Raw genomic sequence first — 15,796 nt, 5'->3', positions numbered from 1 at the left:
GGGGGCTGATTTCTATCAGCCAAAAGGATCACTTCAACTCATTCAATGCCAAAGACGGTGAAAATTGCTGACACACTTATTAAATCACACATTCTTATGCCGCTGTACAGTCGACAGTTTTGAAATCTTTTGAACTATTTGCAGGGCGTTTATGTCGTGCAAATATATGAAAGTCCGACGTTTTGTCTGTCACCACATCAAAGCCTCAGCTCGTGTAAAACAATGTCTTCTTGTATAAAACATGACATGATATAGCTGTACATTTGTATGTGTGTGTGGGGGGGGGCGGGGAGGGGGCTAACTGACAAAAACTGAAACGAGCCTTTGAAGGAGAAAACGACAAGAAGCTTCCAGACGTCGCCTAAAAATAAGCACGCCGATCGTTGACATCACATCAAGGTCGCATATTGGGGCCCGTCGTTAGGAGAACCGCAAAAACGTCAAATCGGAGCCCAAAGGCAGTGCCAGAACCGCCCCAAGTCGAATTCTTGAAATATTGGAATATATCTATTTTGGAATTCTAAAATTCCAAAATAGTCGTTCCAGCGCAACACATGAGCGCCCGTCCCGCCCGCATCCGAATCGGACGCTACGCGGCTCAAAAGCGACAGCCCGCCGGCAGCAATCAGAGGAGGGATGCAGCGAACACCTCCCGACGCGATTGGTTGATTGGCGGATGTGGGGGGGGGGGCGGGGACTAAATCTCATCCACTAATGCCTGGTGAGGAGGCGGCGGCGCGTCGGCACAGGCGGACGGCAGAGGGACGTTGCCTCCGTCAGCCTCTCTGAGGACGCCAGAGGAAGGACGCGCGCGTGAGCCCTCTTTGCATTTTCGCACGCTTGGACTTTTTTTCCACAATTTTTTCCTTTTTTTTTTTTGGGTGGAGGGGGGGGGGCGAAGAGGAGGAGGTGGGGGCGGCTGTTGGGCGGCGAGAAGCTAGAGGAGGTCTGAGGGAAAAGGACCACACGTTGACTGCCGTTTCGTCACCGGAACGGCGGACTTGACGGGGAGTATCGTCGACACTCGCTGCCTCGAGGACCGCAATGTTGAAAACGGTAAGTTGCACTTGCATTTAAGATTGAATTGCGTCTATGCTTTTTTTTTTTTTTTTTTTTAGTGCGAGATGCAATGTCGGATGGTTGCATCTGCGCAACGCGCGCTGCAAGTTAATTTAAAAAAAAAAGAGGAGGGCTGTATTCAATGATTTATGTGTTTTATCTCAGCTTTTCAGCCATTTTTCCCCCCCACCGGCTAAGTGTTCAAAAAATAGCGGCTTCTCAAAACGCTGAAGAGGATGACGACGGTTTGGCCATGGATGTTTTTTTTTTTTTTTTTTTTTTTTTGCGCAACTATGCAGAATGCGCGTCACGCGAGCACGCCGACGAGCACATCCGTGATCCTTCCTCGCGTTTAAGACGCGAGAGAGCTATGCCGGATGCTGCAAAGTGTGCAAGTGAGTGAGTGGGGCGCGCTCGCATGTCCCCGGGTCGGGCTGAGCGAGCGCACTCCAGACACTCCAGTTTCGAAGAAATCCACGGGAACGTTGGCAATCCCCCATCCTCGCTTTCCTACACTGTTGCCAACATGCCACGGAAGTGCATGACACATTCGCAGCCTTTTGTTTTGACCCGCCCGCCCCCCTCCTACATTGGGACATGCACACACTCCTTCTTGAACTCATTCGGCCGCCTTTGTATCGCGCATCCAGTGCGTAATTCAAGCGGCCACTGTGAGGCATCTTTGAGCATCCTCGCTGCATGTGCGCGTTCGTGTACACCCACACACCAGGCATCTGGCTGGAGAGAGAGAAAGTGCGCGCGCGCGCGCGCGCGTTTGTGTGCTTTGCTCTCATCTCCAAAACCAACAGGGCGTTTATCGAGCCCTTCTCCTGCCCTCTTGGTCCAGAATGTAAATCATCCAGCGGATGATGTGCTGGTGCACATTTCAAAGGCAAGTGGAGCACACCGCTTGTGTGAATGCGTCCCTGTATGCCGGCCGGGATGGTAGCTGGAATATATTTGGGCCTTCACTTGGGGGTGCCACACCCCCCCCACCCCCCGACCCCCCTCCCTCACTGGAAAGGAACAGACGTGCCACATTGAAATGCTGAGGGAAATCTCCACCCGCAACATGCTTGCTACGAGTCCTTGTTTGAAATGACCCTTCGGGGCAAGCCGTGAAGTCAGACAAGGAGTTGGCGATTATGAAATGGATCGTTTCTCCTTGGCAGCGGGACGAAAACAAAACAGCGGAGCGCAGCGCTAATGGCTGGCTTCATTATTTTGGGCACATTTGCTGCAAAACAAATCAATATTACATGTCCACAACAAGTCATATGCTTACGTGAGTGGCTCAGGGAATTGCCTATTGATCCCGACACAATAAGGTGAACGTGTGTGTGTGTGGTGGAAAAAAAATATTGTGTCCGCAGTGGCCTTGTCGTCGTTCACACAGTGTGGGTGTTCGATTTTATGCATTTCTCGGTAGGTAGAGGGCAGCAGGTCCCGGGAAGGTGACGAATGCGTGGGCGGGGGGGGGGGGGGGGGGGGGGGTGGGGGGCGGGTTAAAAATAAAAAAAGAAACAACCCCAAATGAATCTCAGGATTATCTCCAACGTTAGGAGCAACGACGGGATCTTACGCCGAGCGAAACGCATGCAAACATGTTCCCAATATGGCGGCGTCGGCTCGCTTGTAACCTCCCGTTTGCAAATAAAACGCATCAAAATGGAGAAAATGCAAACACAAAGCACCAGGAAGATGGAGGGACCGTGAGGGGAGAGGTTTGCTTGGCCACGGATTCGACAGGCTGCATCAAAAAAAAAAAAAAAAAAAAAAGCCCACAAAGCAAATATGAAAAGATTTGTGTCAGCGTGGCTTTTGCGAGAGCACATCTAAAAGGTCACCATGACATTTGATGGCGCTTTTGTCTCACGTGACATTTGCAATTTACTTTTTGCATCTTGAAGCAGAACAGCGTCCGTTCGGGCCGCACGATCGAGCGGCGAAATATCGGCGCCGTGGCAGTTGAAGGCGCGATCGGCGTTGTGACTCCGATCGAATCGCTCCACTTTCATATGTGGAGGTCACGCATGTATTTATCGTTAGATAATAAAAGCATCCTATCCTTAGATAACGATATGACAAAATTGACGTTTTTCCACGATCACCCGAGTCCCAAGCTTTTGCCGCGGATTCATCTCGGCGCCGAACGTGATTGCAACACGAGAAGACGAGCGCGGAAGAGCTTCTGCTCCGCTTGCGACGACCATCATTTCCTCATAGCATCTTGCGCATGCAAACCTGCGGACGTGTGGCGTTTCACGTGCTTTCGCTGAGGCCCCATTTGAATTCCGCACGAGGTCATAAAGAGACACAAGCTTGCCATAAATGCATTTCTGTGGCGTGTAATTCCCCCCCCCCCCACCCCTCCTATGAGCTCGTGGCCTCTTGACCCGCCATATATTATTCATATGAATATAGATAGCAGCGCATCTCGTAGGCAGCACACTTGCCACATTTGCACCTGCCGATTCAATTTGGCTCTGACTTTGAGGGATACGCCTGCGGCGCCATTTCCTCCCCGCCCCCCACCCCCCCCTTTCCTCCTCCTTCCCTTCATTCTGGCTCGCAGCAATACACGGGACATTATGCACACTTTTTTTTTCTTTTGTCAAGAGTGAGTGCGATCATGCCGCCGCGCAAATGATTGTTGGACCGCTCGCGACGCCTTTGACCTTATCCGCGGCGGCCCTAAGGTGCATACCTCGGTTTTCGCTTGAATAGAAGCGGCGCGGCGCGAATTAGAAAGAAACCTGACGTCGCTCTCTGCGTGTAAGGCCACCGTTAGATAAGCGAGGCTTTATGCGTTCCCGTCCGTGCACCGTCATTAATGCGCGCGGGGGGGCGGGGGTGTAATCGCCGCTCGATGGCGTCGCCCGTGTGCTCCTCCGCTTTGAGCCCAAGGGCGGGTCGCGTCCAGGGAAGGGCAGGAAAAAACAGAAAACAAGGTCCCGCGGTTAATTTGGAACATCGATTTTTGCATTAACGACCAACTCGCCGACGGCCCCCCCCCCCGGCCGCGCGAGCGCGGATGCGGCGGAGGAAAAGCGTCCGGCCGGAGCAACGCGCGCGCGCGGGTTGCTTCATTATGCAAACATGCCGCAAAGAAGGTTTTCGTTAATGGACTTCCTTCTTACCTCGGTGAAAGTATCAAAGTAAATCAATGAGGCGAAGGGCAAAAGGGAGCGACAGGAAAGCCTCGCGGCCGTGGCCGTCCGCCGAGGGGCTTAAGCGGGGGATCGGAAGTCGCTTGGTCATGTCAAGCCAGTGTGCCACGCGCTGACATGTCTCGAAATGCAATCTCGACAAGCGCAAAAAGCAAAGAACAGTCGGTCCAGAAGTTCCGTCATGATTCTTTTATCCTTTTCACGCCCTCGTACGGGAATTGTCGGGATGCTTCCGCCTCAAAGAAATTCATTTCACTTGTACCGTCTTCGACGTCCACCGCGCCATCATCAGCTCGCAAAGCACCGCACACCGGCGAACCGACGGCGGAGGAACTTTCCGGAAACCCACGTTAGAATTCGGATCGTATCTGGAAGTGAGCGGGATATTTCTTGGCCCTCTCAAAATAAAATCATCCCCATCTCGCTCTCAGATGGACAGTAATGGCTTCACCATGGCAGACGAGCAGAACAAACAGCGGCGCGCACTCACAAATGGACCCCCCCCCCCCACCACCTCAAGATAGATCTCTATATTTTTTTACACTTATGTAACACACCAGTTCGAAATAAGACATTCAAATCGAGCGCAAGAATAAAGTGCCCTTCCAGTCTAGCGGTGATCGAAAAGCACTTTGCGGCAAATTCATATTCATGCGTTCACCGGAGGCGGAGGCTTGCCACGCGAGGTCCAAGCTGCCGCTCGTTTGAAGGGTTACGAGACGGCCCCCTTCTACCTCTTTGACGCCGGCCTCCGTCTGAACTTTATGTCTTCCAAACACGCTTAACGCCACTCGGCGTAGGCGGCGCCGCCGCCTTGTTCGCGCCTTGGTTTCCCCAAAAGGTGACATCGAAACAATCGCTCTCCACTTTGCGCACGCACAGCCCCCACACCGGGCGTGTTTTGTATTCATTTTTGTACCTATTTATTTCTTTATTTATTCTACAGGAAGTGCAGGTCACCCCGCAGCCGCGCGGCGCACAGATGAATACTCTCAACCTGCGGCAAAGCAATCATCTTTATGTCCTTTTGCTCCGCTAGATCCCATCCAAGGCCCCACGAAGCCGGAGGGAAGATTTACACCCCTTTTCAAGAAACGGCATAAAACAAACAGTTCGGCCCGGTCGTTGGGCGACGCGGCCGACTCGAGTCAGCCAGCAGGCCTGAATTAGTGCCGCGGAGCCACCCGGACCGATGCTTTGTGCCCCCCCCCGGTGCGCACACACGCATTAATTTAAACTGGTCATATCTCACCGGTCTCCAATCAAAGTGTATTTGTGCCATTACTGTCCGGAACAGCCTCGGCGCATAATGGACGCGGCCCGGTGGGAAAGTGAGTGCGAAGCGCTGCCAAGTGCCGAATGGAAAAAAAAAAAAAGCTTTTCACCTTCAACTGTGATGAAAACTCATCCCAATTCCGGTTTATCATGATTAGCCTGACAGAACTGCAAATGCCGGCGCAAATGATGTACAAATGGCGCAATCCGGGCGCATATGTCAAGAACTGCAAACCCCCCCCCCCCCCTCTCAAATAAAACATGTGCCTGGATAACATTGAAAAAGCAAAACACACACACACACACACAAACACACACACACACAACCAGAAAATGCCCACCGCGGGGACTTGGAGACGTGCCGCATGAACGACTCCTTTGCCGTTCCGCTTTGGACACTCGGGAGCTCGCGTTAGCTCCATGAGCGAACACCTCCGACCGACTTGCAAAGGACCGCCGTTGGCTACCGCGCAAATGTCACAGACTAATTTGCGTCAAGCAGTTTCACGACTTTTCGCCGAAAACTACCAGCTGTCGATGACGTAACGCTCTCCTGATCCCAAACAGTCTCAAACTCGAGTCTTAGACTTGATACACTTAAATACAGCCGAGTTGAAATTTCACAGAGTTTCCTGTCACAATTTACAGACACGACTAATGTCGTTGCCCCCCCCCCCCCATACTGGACAGTAGCCCCCCCCCCCCCCCCCCAAATAAAATGTACTCTCGTTTATTGCCAAGGAATTGTGTTTGCAAGACACAGCGCCTTGTAAATTGTGAGTTAAACCGTCCTAATCCCAACCTACGTTTAATCAATGCGGGCGAGATAACGCTGAACGTTAAACGAAAAAGGCTAACGATTCCCTTTCTCGAACGGTCACAAAACACAAGTGAGGCATTGCTCCCGAGGGCCGGGCCGTCCCGGGCGGGGATCACTAAGTAGTTCATGTCCACGTCGGAGGGCGGCCTTTTGATCAGAACGCTTTTGGCGTGTTGCGGCTTTGCGAAGCGCCCGATTGCTTTGGAAATGGAAAAACACTCCAACTGCCCTCGCTCCATCCACCGGCGCCGCGTTCCCATCTCTCCCGCTTCACGGTCAGTCTCCCTGTCACCGCTGGAGCAAAAGGTGGAGGAATGAACCCCCACGCACGGTTTTGCCGGCGAAGCAAAGCGCGACATATCTGCAGCGTTTGTTCATCTATTTTCATTGTTCGGTATTTTATCCGACCCCCCCCCCCCCACCCCCACCCACGCGACTCCCTTGCGGCCACTGAGGTGGAAACGGCGACCGTGATGAAATGAAAGCATTTCTCTTTTCTTGTTCTCGCTTTCCAGCCATCGTCACACTCGGTCCTCATTTTATCTGCTCTCACAGGCCCAAAATATCACGAGCGCCATCCAAAGTCATCTCTTCATTAAGAGGCATTTACAAATGTCACGCTGCAAACGCGAGCCGCAGCCGCGGGAGTAGGTCATCGTCGTGTTATGGTCACAGAACCAGGAGACAAAAATTGCATCATGACTGGAATAATAACAACAACAGGGTGGGCTTAAAGGGGCCAAATCTAAACGTCTTGAGCGTCAGACCATTTGGCGAGGATTAATTGTTGTCGTCGTAGGATGACGTCAATTTCGACAAACACAATTTACACGAGCCTCTTCATGTCGACCGCTGACGATCATTTGCAAGCCCGCGATCATAAAGTAAACATTTACGTTGCACCTCGTCAGGCCTGCGCGTGTTGAACGAAGAACGGAAAAGCATCACGACATTTATTTGAGGCCCGACGTGGGCGGAAGACATTCGCTCAATGTGCGTTATTTGCCGCTTTGCGTCTTCAAGCCGCTTCGCCAAAACGGCGCCCGGGTCAAGCTCGCCGTTCCGTTGGCCGCCTGTCAACTTGTTGCTATGGTCACCGACATTTTCCGGAGGAGATCTGAAGCAGTTTGCCCAGCGGCTAATCCTTCAGCCACAGGATGTCTGGCAGTTCGGAATCCGAATAAAGCTTCCGTTTTAAACCGATCATCAGGACAAATGCCATTTTGAAAGAGCGCGCGCCCGGAAGGTCAAGCATTTTTAAAACCGCGGCTCGGCACCCAGCGTTTGTGAATAAATGTCAACATGTATCGCGACGCCGATCATAAATGTCAACATGTCCAAATGCTTTGCTGTTGCACGTTACTCGGTACCGGCCGCCGTGATTCACGGCTCCTTTGTCTCTTGCAGGTTGGAATGGACCGGGCTGCGGACGACAATCAGCGGGGACGTCTGCCTTTCTGAACAGAAGGGGGTTGGGGGGAGGGGAGACTTTACGGATGCCTGCGAATGTGCCAAGTCTGAGTTCCCGCATGCCCTACCCAATTCCTGCGCTCTACCTGACTGCAGTCTTGGCCCCGCACCCTGACGTTGAGTGATTCGTAATTGCCTCCAAGGGCAATTGCACAGCAAGACAACAACAACAACAACAACGACAACGACGAGGCGAGACTCTTGAGAGTTGGGAGCCCTGCTGCAGTGGAATGTGGAGGTGGCAGGGCTGGTGAGTCATTCACCTCGGCAGATGCAACAAATTATTCATCACCGGTGAACAGCCAAGAATACATAATTTAGGAGGACCAATTTCCGACGGGAGACCAAAATGAAGGACGCGTCGTTCGTGGATCGTCTCTTTGTCGGCTTGGCCGTGGCCTCTTTTGTCGTGGCCGCTGACCAAAGGCCGGACTGCCCCAAAGCGTGCACGTGCGAGAACAGACCCTGGTTCTCTCCCAGTTCTGCGTACATGGAGGCGCAGACTGTGGACTGTAACGATCTGGGACTATTTAACCTGCCGGAGAAACTACCCGCGGGTACGCAAGTTCTGCTGCTGCAAACAAATAACGTCGCGGCGATAGACCGACCCTTGGATTACCTGGCCAACGTCACAGAGATTGATTTGTCGCAAAACAACATCTCGTCCGTGACGGACGTCCATCTCGGGATCCTGCCGCTGCTTCTGTCCCTGCACATGGAGGAGAACCGGATACGAGAACTGCCCGACCAAAGTCCGGTGGACGCGGCCAATCTTCAAGAGCTCTACCTGAACCACAACCTCATTTCCTCCATTTCCCAAATGGCCTTCCAGGGTCTGGGCAAGCTCCTACGGCTCCACCTCAACTCCAACAAGCTGACGGTCATCCGCAGCGAGTGGTTCCGGCCCATGCTGAATCTGGAGATTCTCATGATCGGCGAGAATCCTGTGCTTTCGATCCACGAGATGAATTTCAAACCTCTCGGCAACCTGCGCAGTCTCGTCCTGACCAGAATGAACCTGTCTCAGCTCCCCGACGACGCTTTGGCCGGCCTGGATAGCTTGGAGAGCATCTCCTTCTACGATAACACTTTCCCCGAGGTGCCGCATTCCGCCCTGAGAAATGCAAAAAACCTCAAGTTTTTGGATCTGAATAAAAACCCGATTGCGAGGATACAGCGAGGGGATTTTGCGGACATGCTCCATTTGAAAGAGCTCGGGATTAACAGCATGCCGGAGCTCGTCTCCATCGACGGCTTTGCCCTCAATAATCTGCCCGAGCTGACGAAGATAGAAGCCACCAACAACCCCAGACTCTCCTACATCCACCCCAACGCTTTCTACAAACTGCCGCGACTGGAAACGCTCATGCTCAACGGCAACGCGCTCAGCGCCCTCCACCGAATCACGGTGGAGTCGCTCCCCAACCTCAGAGAGGTGAGCGTGCACAGCAACCCCATTCGCTGCGACTGCGTGGTACGCTGGATGAACATGAACAAGACCAACATTCGCTTCATGGAACCCGACTCGCTGTACTGCGTCGAGCCTCCGGAGTACGAGGGCCAGCGGGTCCGGCAGGTGCACTTCAGGGAGATGACTGAGATCTGCCTGCCGCTCATATCTCCCGAAAGCATGCCGGGGCACATCAAAGTGCGCGGCGGGAGCTCCGTCTCGCTACACTGCCGGGCCTTTGCCGAACCAGAGCCGGAGATCTACTGGATCACTCCGTCCGGGGATAAAGTGCTGCCCAACACGGTGTCCGACAAGTTCTCCATGCACCCGGAGGGAACCTTTGACATCTACGACGTGACCGAAAAGGAAGCCGGCCCTTACACCTGCGTCGCCCACAACCTCGTCGGAGCCGATCTCAAATCCGTTTCGGTGGAGGTCAACGGCTATTTCCCCCAACCCGCAAACGGTTCGCTCGTCGTCAAGGTCAAGTCAGTGGCGACAAACGCCGTCCTGGTCTGGTGGAAGGCGAGCCCGGGGACTCTGGCTCCCAGCGTCAAGTGGTACGCTCCGTCCGACGCCCGCCGTCCCGCCGCTTCCTTCTCCGCCAGGGTGCCCTCCGACGTCCAAAGCTACAACCTGACCCATCTCAGCCCCGCCACTCGCTACGTCGTGTGCGTGGACGTCCGCAGCATCCACTACAAGCGCGACACCAAATGCGTCAATGTCACCACCAAGGGATTAGCGCTGGCGGCCAAGGACGCCGAAAAATGGGACGCGGCGCTAATCGCATCCGTCGGCGTGCTCCTGGCTGGGATTTCTGGGGGCTGTCTGCTTATTTATGCGTCCCTACGGATCCACCAACTTCACGGGGATTTAAGGAAGCGCCGCTCCAAAGCCGTGCTGTTACCAGGGGAAGCCGGCGACGGGCGCCCTCCTTTCTCGACCAAGCTGCGCTTTTCGGGAAGGGTGTTGCCCGACGGCGTGGAAGTCAAAGCCACCGTCATAAACGTGTCCGACGATGCCTTTTAAAAGGAGCTACGCCAATCGGACTCGATGACAGGCAAGGGGTTGGACAACTACGTCGTACTGTTCAAAAGGCAAAGCCGTCGCAGAGCCTCGGCTCAGACGCTCTGGCAAGACTACTCTTGGGCTGGGAGGGACCGGCGTCAACTCCAAATAGCCGCGCTCCCAGTTTGAACCTCAGCCGATGGGGTGGCTTACTAACTGCGACATCGAGCAAAGCGTCCGTCCACCGGATTGCGGGGGGGGGGGGGGGGGGCACCTACTGCCGAAAGACGCATTTGAGTACGGTTCGTACAGCAACGCGGGCGGCGCCAAGAAAGCGAAGAGACGGAGGGTCAGCGCTCTTGTAACTGACTGTTCAATTTGTCCTGAGTTGTGGAAATGTCTGTGTGGTCCCAAGCAATACCGTCTGTGCTTTGTCAAAAACATCCATAGACGAGTTAGCGATACAGTAATAACACCCGTCTATACCGGGGGGGGGGGGGGGAGAGATTTCGTAGACTAGACAAATAAACAGTGAACTGCGGTGTCAAGCCTTTTGATGAAACAAAGCCCCCCCCCCCCTCCCCCTTTTCTATTTAATTGATTTTTCATGCAACTATCGTTATCTCTTCTATTACGTTAACGTCACCACCAATCCTCTGTATCGCAGCAGTTTAAATAACTGGCTTTAAATTCAGGCAAGCGGCCGCCTACGTTTGATCAAGCTTCGTGGAATTGCGCTACCAAACGGCTGTCCGGGGGGAGGAAACGCCGCGTCGTTGTCTTTTCGACGACGCGCATACGTCCGATTGCGACAAAAGCTGAGGTGGCCGCTGTGCTACGGCCGAACATCGTCGCGTGGTCTACCCTGGTAAGTGCCTAAAAAACAATACGAAAACAAAAACAACAAAAAAAAGAGAAAAAGAACTACGTTGGTAGCAGCAAAAAAAACAAAACAAAACAAAACAAAACAAAACAAAAAAAGACAACGTTGACATTGTACTCATTTCCCAAGCTATTCTCCAGTATGACGTGAAGAATACCCTGTCAGTATTTTTAGCAAACATGTTTGGAAAAAAACTATTTTGTTGTTGCTTTGGGTGTCAAGTTAAAAGCCATTTTTATATGATAACTGTTCTATATGTGATCGACGGGCACAGCAAACTTATTAAGCAAAGTGCTAAGAAAATAATAAATGTCATTGTTTCTTTTACAAACAAAATTGCCCATGTTTGCTCTCTCTTCTCCCCCCCCCCCACCCCCATTCCTACTCACTTGTCCGAACAGTATTTGCGCTATATGACTCGATGTAATACGTCGCTGCACGCCTTCATCTTTAATTTTTTTAAATTTTTTATCCAGCACCTAATGATGTGTTCTCTGAACGTCTCTGTTTTGCTGCTCAAAAAGTCAGACAACTTGACTGGCTGAGAGAAAAAGACCAAACTCGGCGAGCTTCATCACGGACAAAATGTTCCTCAAGTCTGAAAGGCACGGCGGTTGCGGGTTGGGGGAGAGGGGGGGTGGGTGATGGAGGCCATTCAAAAGCTCCAAGACTGGCATTTTATTGGGCCCACTGAATTATCCGGCCCACGGAACATTCGGTACGGCAAAGTCAAGCGTGACGAATGGCTGTCAGGCGGCGAGTGACATGGTGGATTTATCAAAAGGGCCCGGCGCTCGTACGTCAGGCCCGGCCTTGGGCGGCGCCGACGCCGGCTTTTTTGAGGCGAGCCATCTGTCAAAGACAAAAGGGAGTTCAAATATGACGCGGATCGGTCCTCAGGTAACAAATATGGAGTCGGACAAGGATCGGGAGATGCGCCGCGGTGAAGCGCTAACGCAGAACGCAAGATGCGCAACAAACAAACAAAAGACCTTCTTTGTCTCTCTCCATCTCACACTGGTGCATTCCTCGACATTCACCTTGCGTGCATTGCTGGTTATTTTTTCAAATTTCCGGTTTTACGGTCAGAGCAAGCTATATTCGGAACGCCCCCCCCCCCCCACCCCCCACAACCTCTCAGGATTTAACTTAAATCCTACATGAAAAGAACCAGACGGCAGTCAACATTTAATCCGCTGCCAGGATGAGAAAAATGATGCTTCTCGCTGCATCTTTAGTTCTTTTAAACACCCAAATCATTGCCTTTTTTTTTTCTTCAACGGCAAATTTGCAGGTACGAGTTTAGCGGTGCATTAATCCATTTCAATTTTGCCCCCAAAAAAAAGAATAATTACCATTATTTGGATGATGAATAGCGTCTGCGGGAGGGCTCTATCTACACATCAAATAACTAATACTCCAAATAACTTGTCTATGAAATTGTTTTATTCATAGGGCCCAATTTCCAAGACAAATGTCTTTTTTTTTTTTCAGGCACCACTTCAAATCTGATAGTGCTGCGAGAGCTTCAAAAACACAAAACGGACGCTCCAGCCGCCGCGGGCGCTTTTATACGCGTTTGAATTATACGCTTATTAAAGTTACAAACTTCCTCGTGGGTCAGCTGGTGTAGCTGCAGGCGGCCGCGTTCAAATGAGAAGTGAAATGTCAACATGCATTTACAGTCCTGCTGCTCACACTGTTGCCGGCTTGAAAAAGGTCCTTTATGGGGTGGGGGGGGGGGGGGGGGGGGGGGACAAGCAGATGACCTATGAATTGCAATCACAAAGCCACCATTGCTTTTCATGGCACAGTAAATATGGATTGGCCTCATGGAGACAAATACTTTTAAACACGCGCCGTATGTTTACACATCAATCTCATCTGATATTGACCAAAGTAAAGCCTTTGGCGACAGCGAACGGCGCTCGTGCCTTGCGGTTTACACTCGGCGGGTTTGATACACTCGCACGCAAAAACTTTTGTCCAACCAGAGCCCCTGACGTAGGGATTTTGGCCTGTTTTAATGCCATTTCACCCCCCCCCCCACTTTTTTTTTTTTTTTAAATGTGGGCCGCGAGATTCTTGAAATGTGCAATATGTGCCTTGCCTGAGCAATCTCTGACTGCAAAACATACAATGCGGTGGCATATCCAAAAAAAGTCGAGACAGGCTGTCACAGCAGATTTGTCAGGGCTCATCAAAAACCCACTGGGGGCCGTGCGAGCGCGCGCGCGCGCCTCCGTTTGCCAGGGCCTCTTAAGTGTCTACCTTTGCATAAATATGGCTCGCGACGTGTCAACGCGCAGATGAAAACGAGGCCTTTTTAGCGGCTTCTGCTTGGCTGCCGCGCACTCAACACGGGCACGCGTTCAGCCGACGAGCACGCGAAACGGCGGCTCCGTTTTTTTTCCACCGTGGGCCAGTGGTTGAAAGCCGATGCAAATCAGGGAATTCTCAAAGTGAGCAAGACGGCATATCGATGGATGCGGCCCCCCTTGCTGTTGCCACACTGGTGCTCTGTTGGCGATGGGGGGGATACTTAGCGGCCGCTTTTGTTTCACATCCCCCCCACTCCGTGACGCGGGCGTCAGATCGATGCGGCGACTAATGAGCGTGCGCTCAAATCATGATGAATGAGGACGGGGACGAAAGATGAGGAGGGGAGGAAATTGTTGCTCCGAACCCGCCGTCAAATCTACGGATGCGCGCCTCGCTGTGGGTTGCACCGTGGCCGCTCCCATCAGGCTCATTAGTGCCGCGCAGGGGCGATATTCATCATCAGTGCATATTAAAGTCTTGTTGTGAATCGGCGGTAGAGTCGGTGACAGCGAGTCCCTCCAAGTACTTTCTGCAACTGGATTCGTAGGCGTAGGCAGATTCGAGTCCTAAACAGTAATCCGTCGTTTATCGCGGGGGGGGGGGGGGGGGGTTACGTTCCAAAAACGTTTATTATTTACGAATATTACGAATACACGCAGGCAGGAAAGTAACAGAAGAAAATAAAGTCATTAACAAGTGCCTGCAGAGGGGATAATGATTTCCATTTGGAAAAACAACACATCAATCACAATACATACCAAAAAACGGAAAGACACTATTTGCGCGCAATCCGAAAGAAATCTCGGCGCACGCATCCGGCTGCTTCGCGACAGGATTGTTTACGCCGAGATTTGAAACTTAGTCGAACGCGGCAAATGAACACAAATGGCGGCGCTCGGCCATCAATCATCGGGCCGGCCCACCGGCGGCTGCGAAAGGTAAACCGCATGAGTTCACGCAGCACGCAGCTTGCAGGCGGCGCTGACTAAACAAGCCTTCGGTTCATTACACGCTTCCCTGCAAACTACAACCGCCAACCTGCCTTTGATCTTCATTATAGTTTCGATACATCCCTTCTGTTCCCTCCCCCTTTCTCTCTCTGGCTGATGTCTTTTGTCCCCCCCGCCCTCCAGAGCGCCCCTTATTTTTCTTGCGACGTCGTGAAGTTGAATGGCCATTCCTGACCGATGATAATTGCATTGAGCGTAAATAACGGCACGAGAGGATTTGCGTGGGGAAAGCAAAGGCAGCGGGGTGGCTAACAATCGGCTATTCGCCGCGATGCGAGCCTCCGCGACGACGTTTCCGGATTATGGCCGCTCAAAGCGAACAAAACGGAATAAATGGCGTCGCGTTTATCGTGGCTCTTGAATGCCGCCGTACTCGCGACCGTCCCGGTAACAAATGATTCCCTCTCGAGGCCATGTACGGGAATGAAAAGATGCCGCTCGGCTTGGCGAAGGCTCGCGACAGACGATGCTCCTCAGAAGATCAGTGAACAACGTGTCAGGCTAAAAAAAAAAAAAAAATGGCTGAAAAAGACTTGCAAGTCGTCCGTGATTACAAGCAGAAGCGTTTTATTGATGTATTCCATCCGAGAGTCGCGGCAAATGAGACATCCGTCGTCAGGCTTCTGAAGCGCCGATGATAACGAGGAAGTTTTTCCGATGTCAAGGACGGCGGGTCATTAGAGGAGGGGGGGATCCGGATTGTGGAAAAACAACTATTTAAGGCAGAGGCGGCTTCAAACGCTGTCCAGGCGGAGAAAGAGTCATATCGGGGGATTAACAAGGTGAGGCAAATGGGAGATGTTGCCCAAGCCCGCTTGCTATCAAAGGGTCTCTGAGGTAACGAGGGGGGCGGCGGGGAGGGGGGGGGGAGAAAGCAAATCAAAGAAACGGACTTACTCTCTGAACTAAGACGCCTTCCGTTCGCCGGCGCCGAGACTGAATTGTCTCAACTTGACGATAGTTGAGTTGATCGCGTCTTTGAAAGTCGCAGCTTGAGCTTCCTTCGCCTCAACAACTCTCAACTCCCATCACACACTTCAATTGTTGCGCTTTTCCCCATCACTCCAAAAGTTATTTATTTTATTTATTTCTTAAAAAAAAAAAAAAAAAATCTTTTGTCATCCGGCCGCCGCCGCGCATTTTCATAGCTGAACAATCCGACGCGGGTGATGTTCATGCCGCGTGATATCGAAGGCGGACAGACTCCGCAGGGACCGTCGACAGTCTCATCGAGCGACTGAACAAGCGGAGGGACCCAGAGCGTTTTTTTGTTTTGTTTTTTTGTCGATGCTCTGCGATGTGCGGCTCCCCGAGCACAACAAAGGGACA

The 15,796-nt window shown here is 52.2% G+C and overlaps 1 protein-coding gene across 1 annotated transcript; it reads left to right on the top strand.

Moving 5' to 3' along the window:
- Positions 1 to 736: 736 nt before the first annotated feature.
- Positions 737 to 11,471, top strand: lrrn3b (leucine rich repeat neuronal 3b). Its single transcript, XM_086103693.1, has 2 exons — positions 737 to 1,056; positions 7,732 to 11,471. The coding sequence occupies exon 2, from the start codon at positions 8,144 to 8,146 to the stop codon at positions 10,271 to 10,273; it is 2,130 nt and encodes a 709-aa protein (XP_085959819.1). The 5' UTR covers positions 737 to 1,056; positions 7,732 to 8,143; the 3' UTR covers positions 10,274 to 11,471.
- Positions 11,472 to 15,796: the final 4,325 nt, after the last annotated feature.

This window comes from Hippocampus guttulatus, chromosome 22 (genome assembly GCF_054856545.1).
Source record: "Hippocampus guttulatus isolate MCC_2025c chromosome 22, RoL_Hgut_1.0, whole genome shotgun sequence".
NCBI classification, from domain to species: Eukaryota; Metazoa; Chordata; class Actinopteri; order Syngnathiformes; family Syngnathidae; genus Hippocampus; species Hippocampus guttulatus.
Note: the sequence above shows the minus strand (reverse complement) of the source record. Positions and strands in the feature narration are given on the sequence as shown.

Bases quoted from the DNA above. Each gene is read 5' to 3' on its own strand.
- lrrn3b (XM_086103693.1), top strand. From the start codon at position 8,144: ATGAAGGACGCGTCGTTCGTGGATCGTCTCTTTGTCGGCTTGGCCGTG.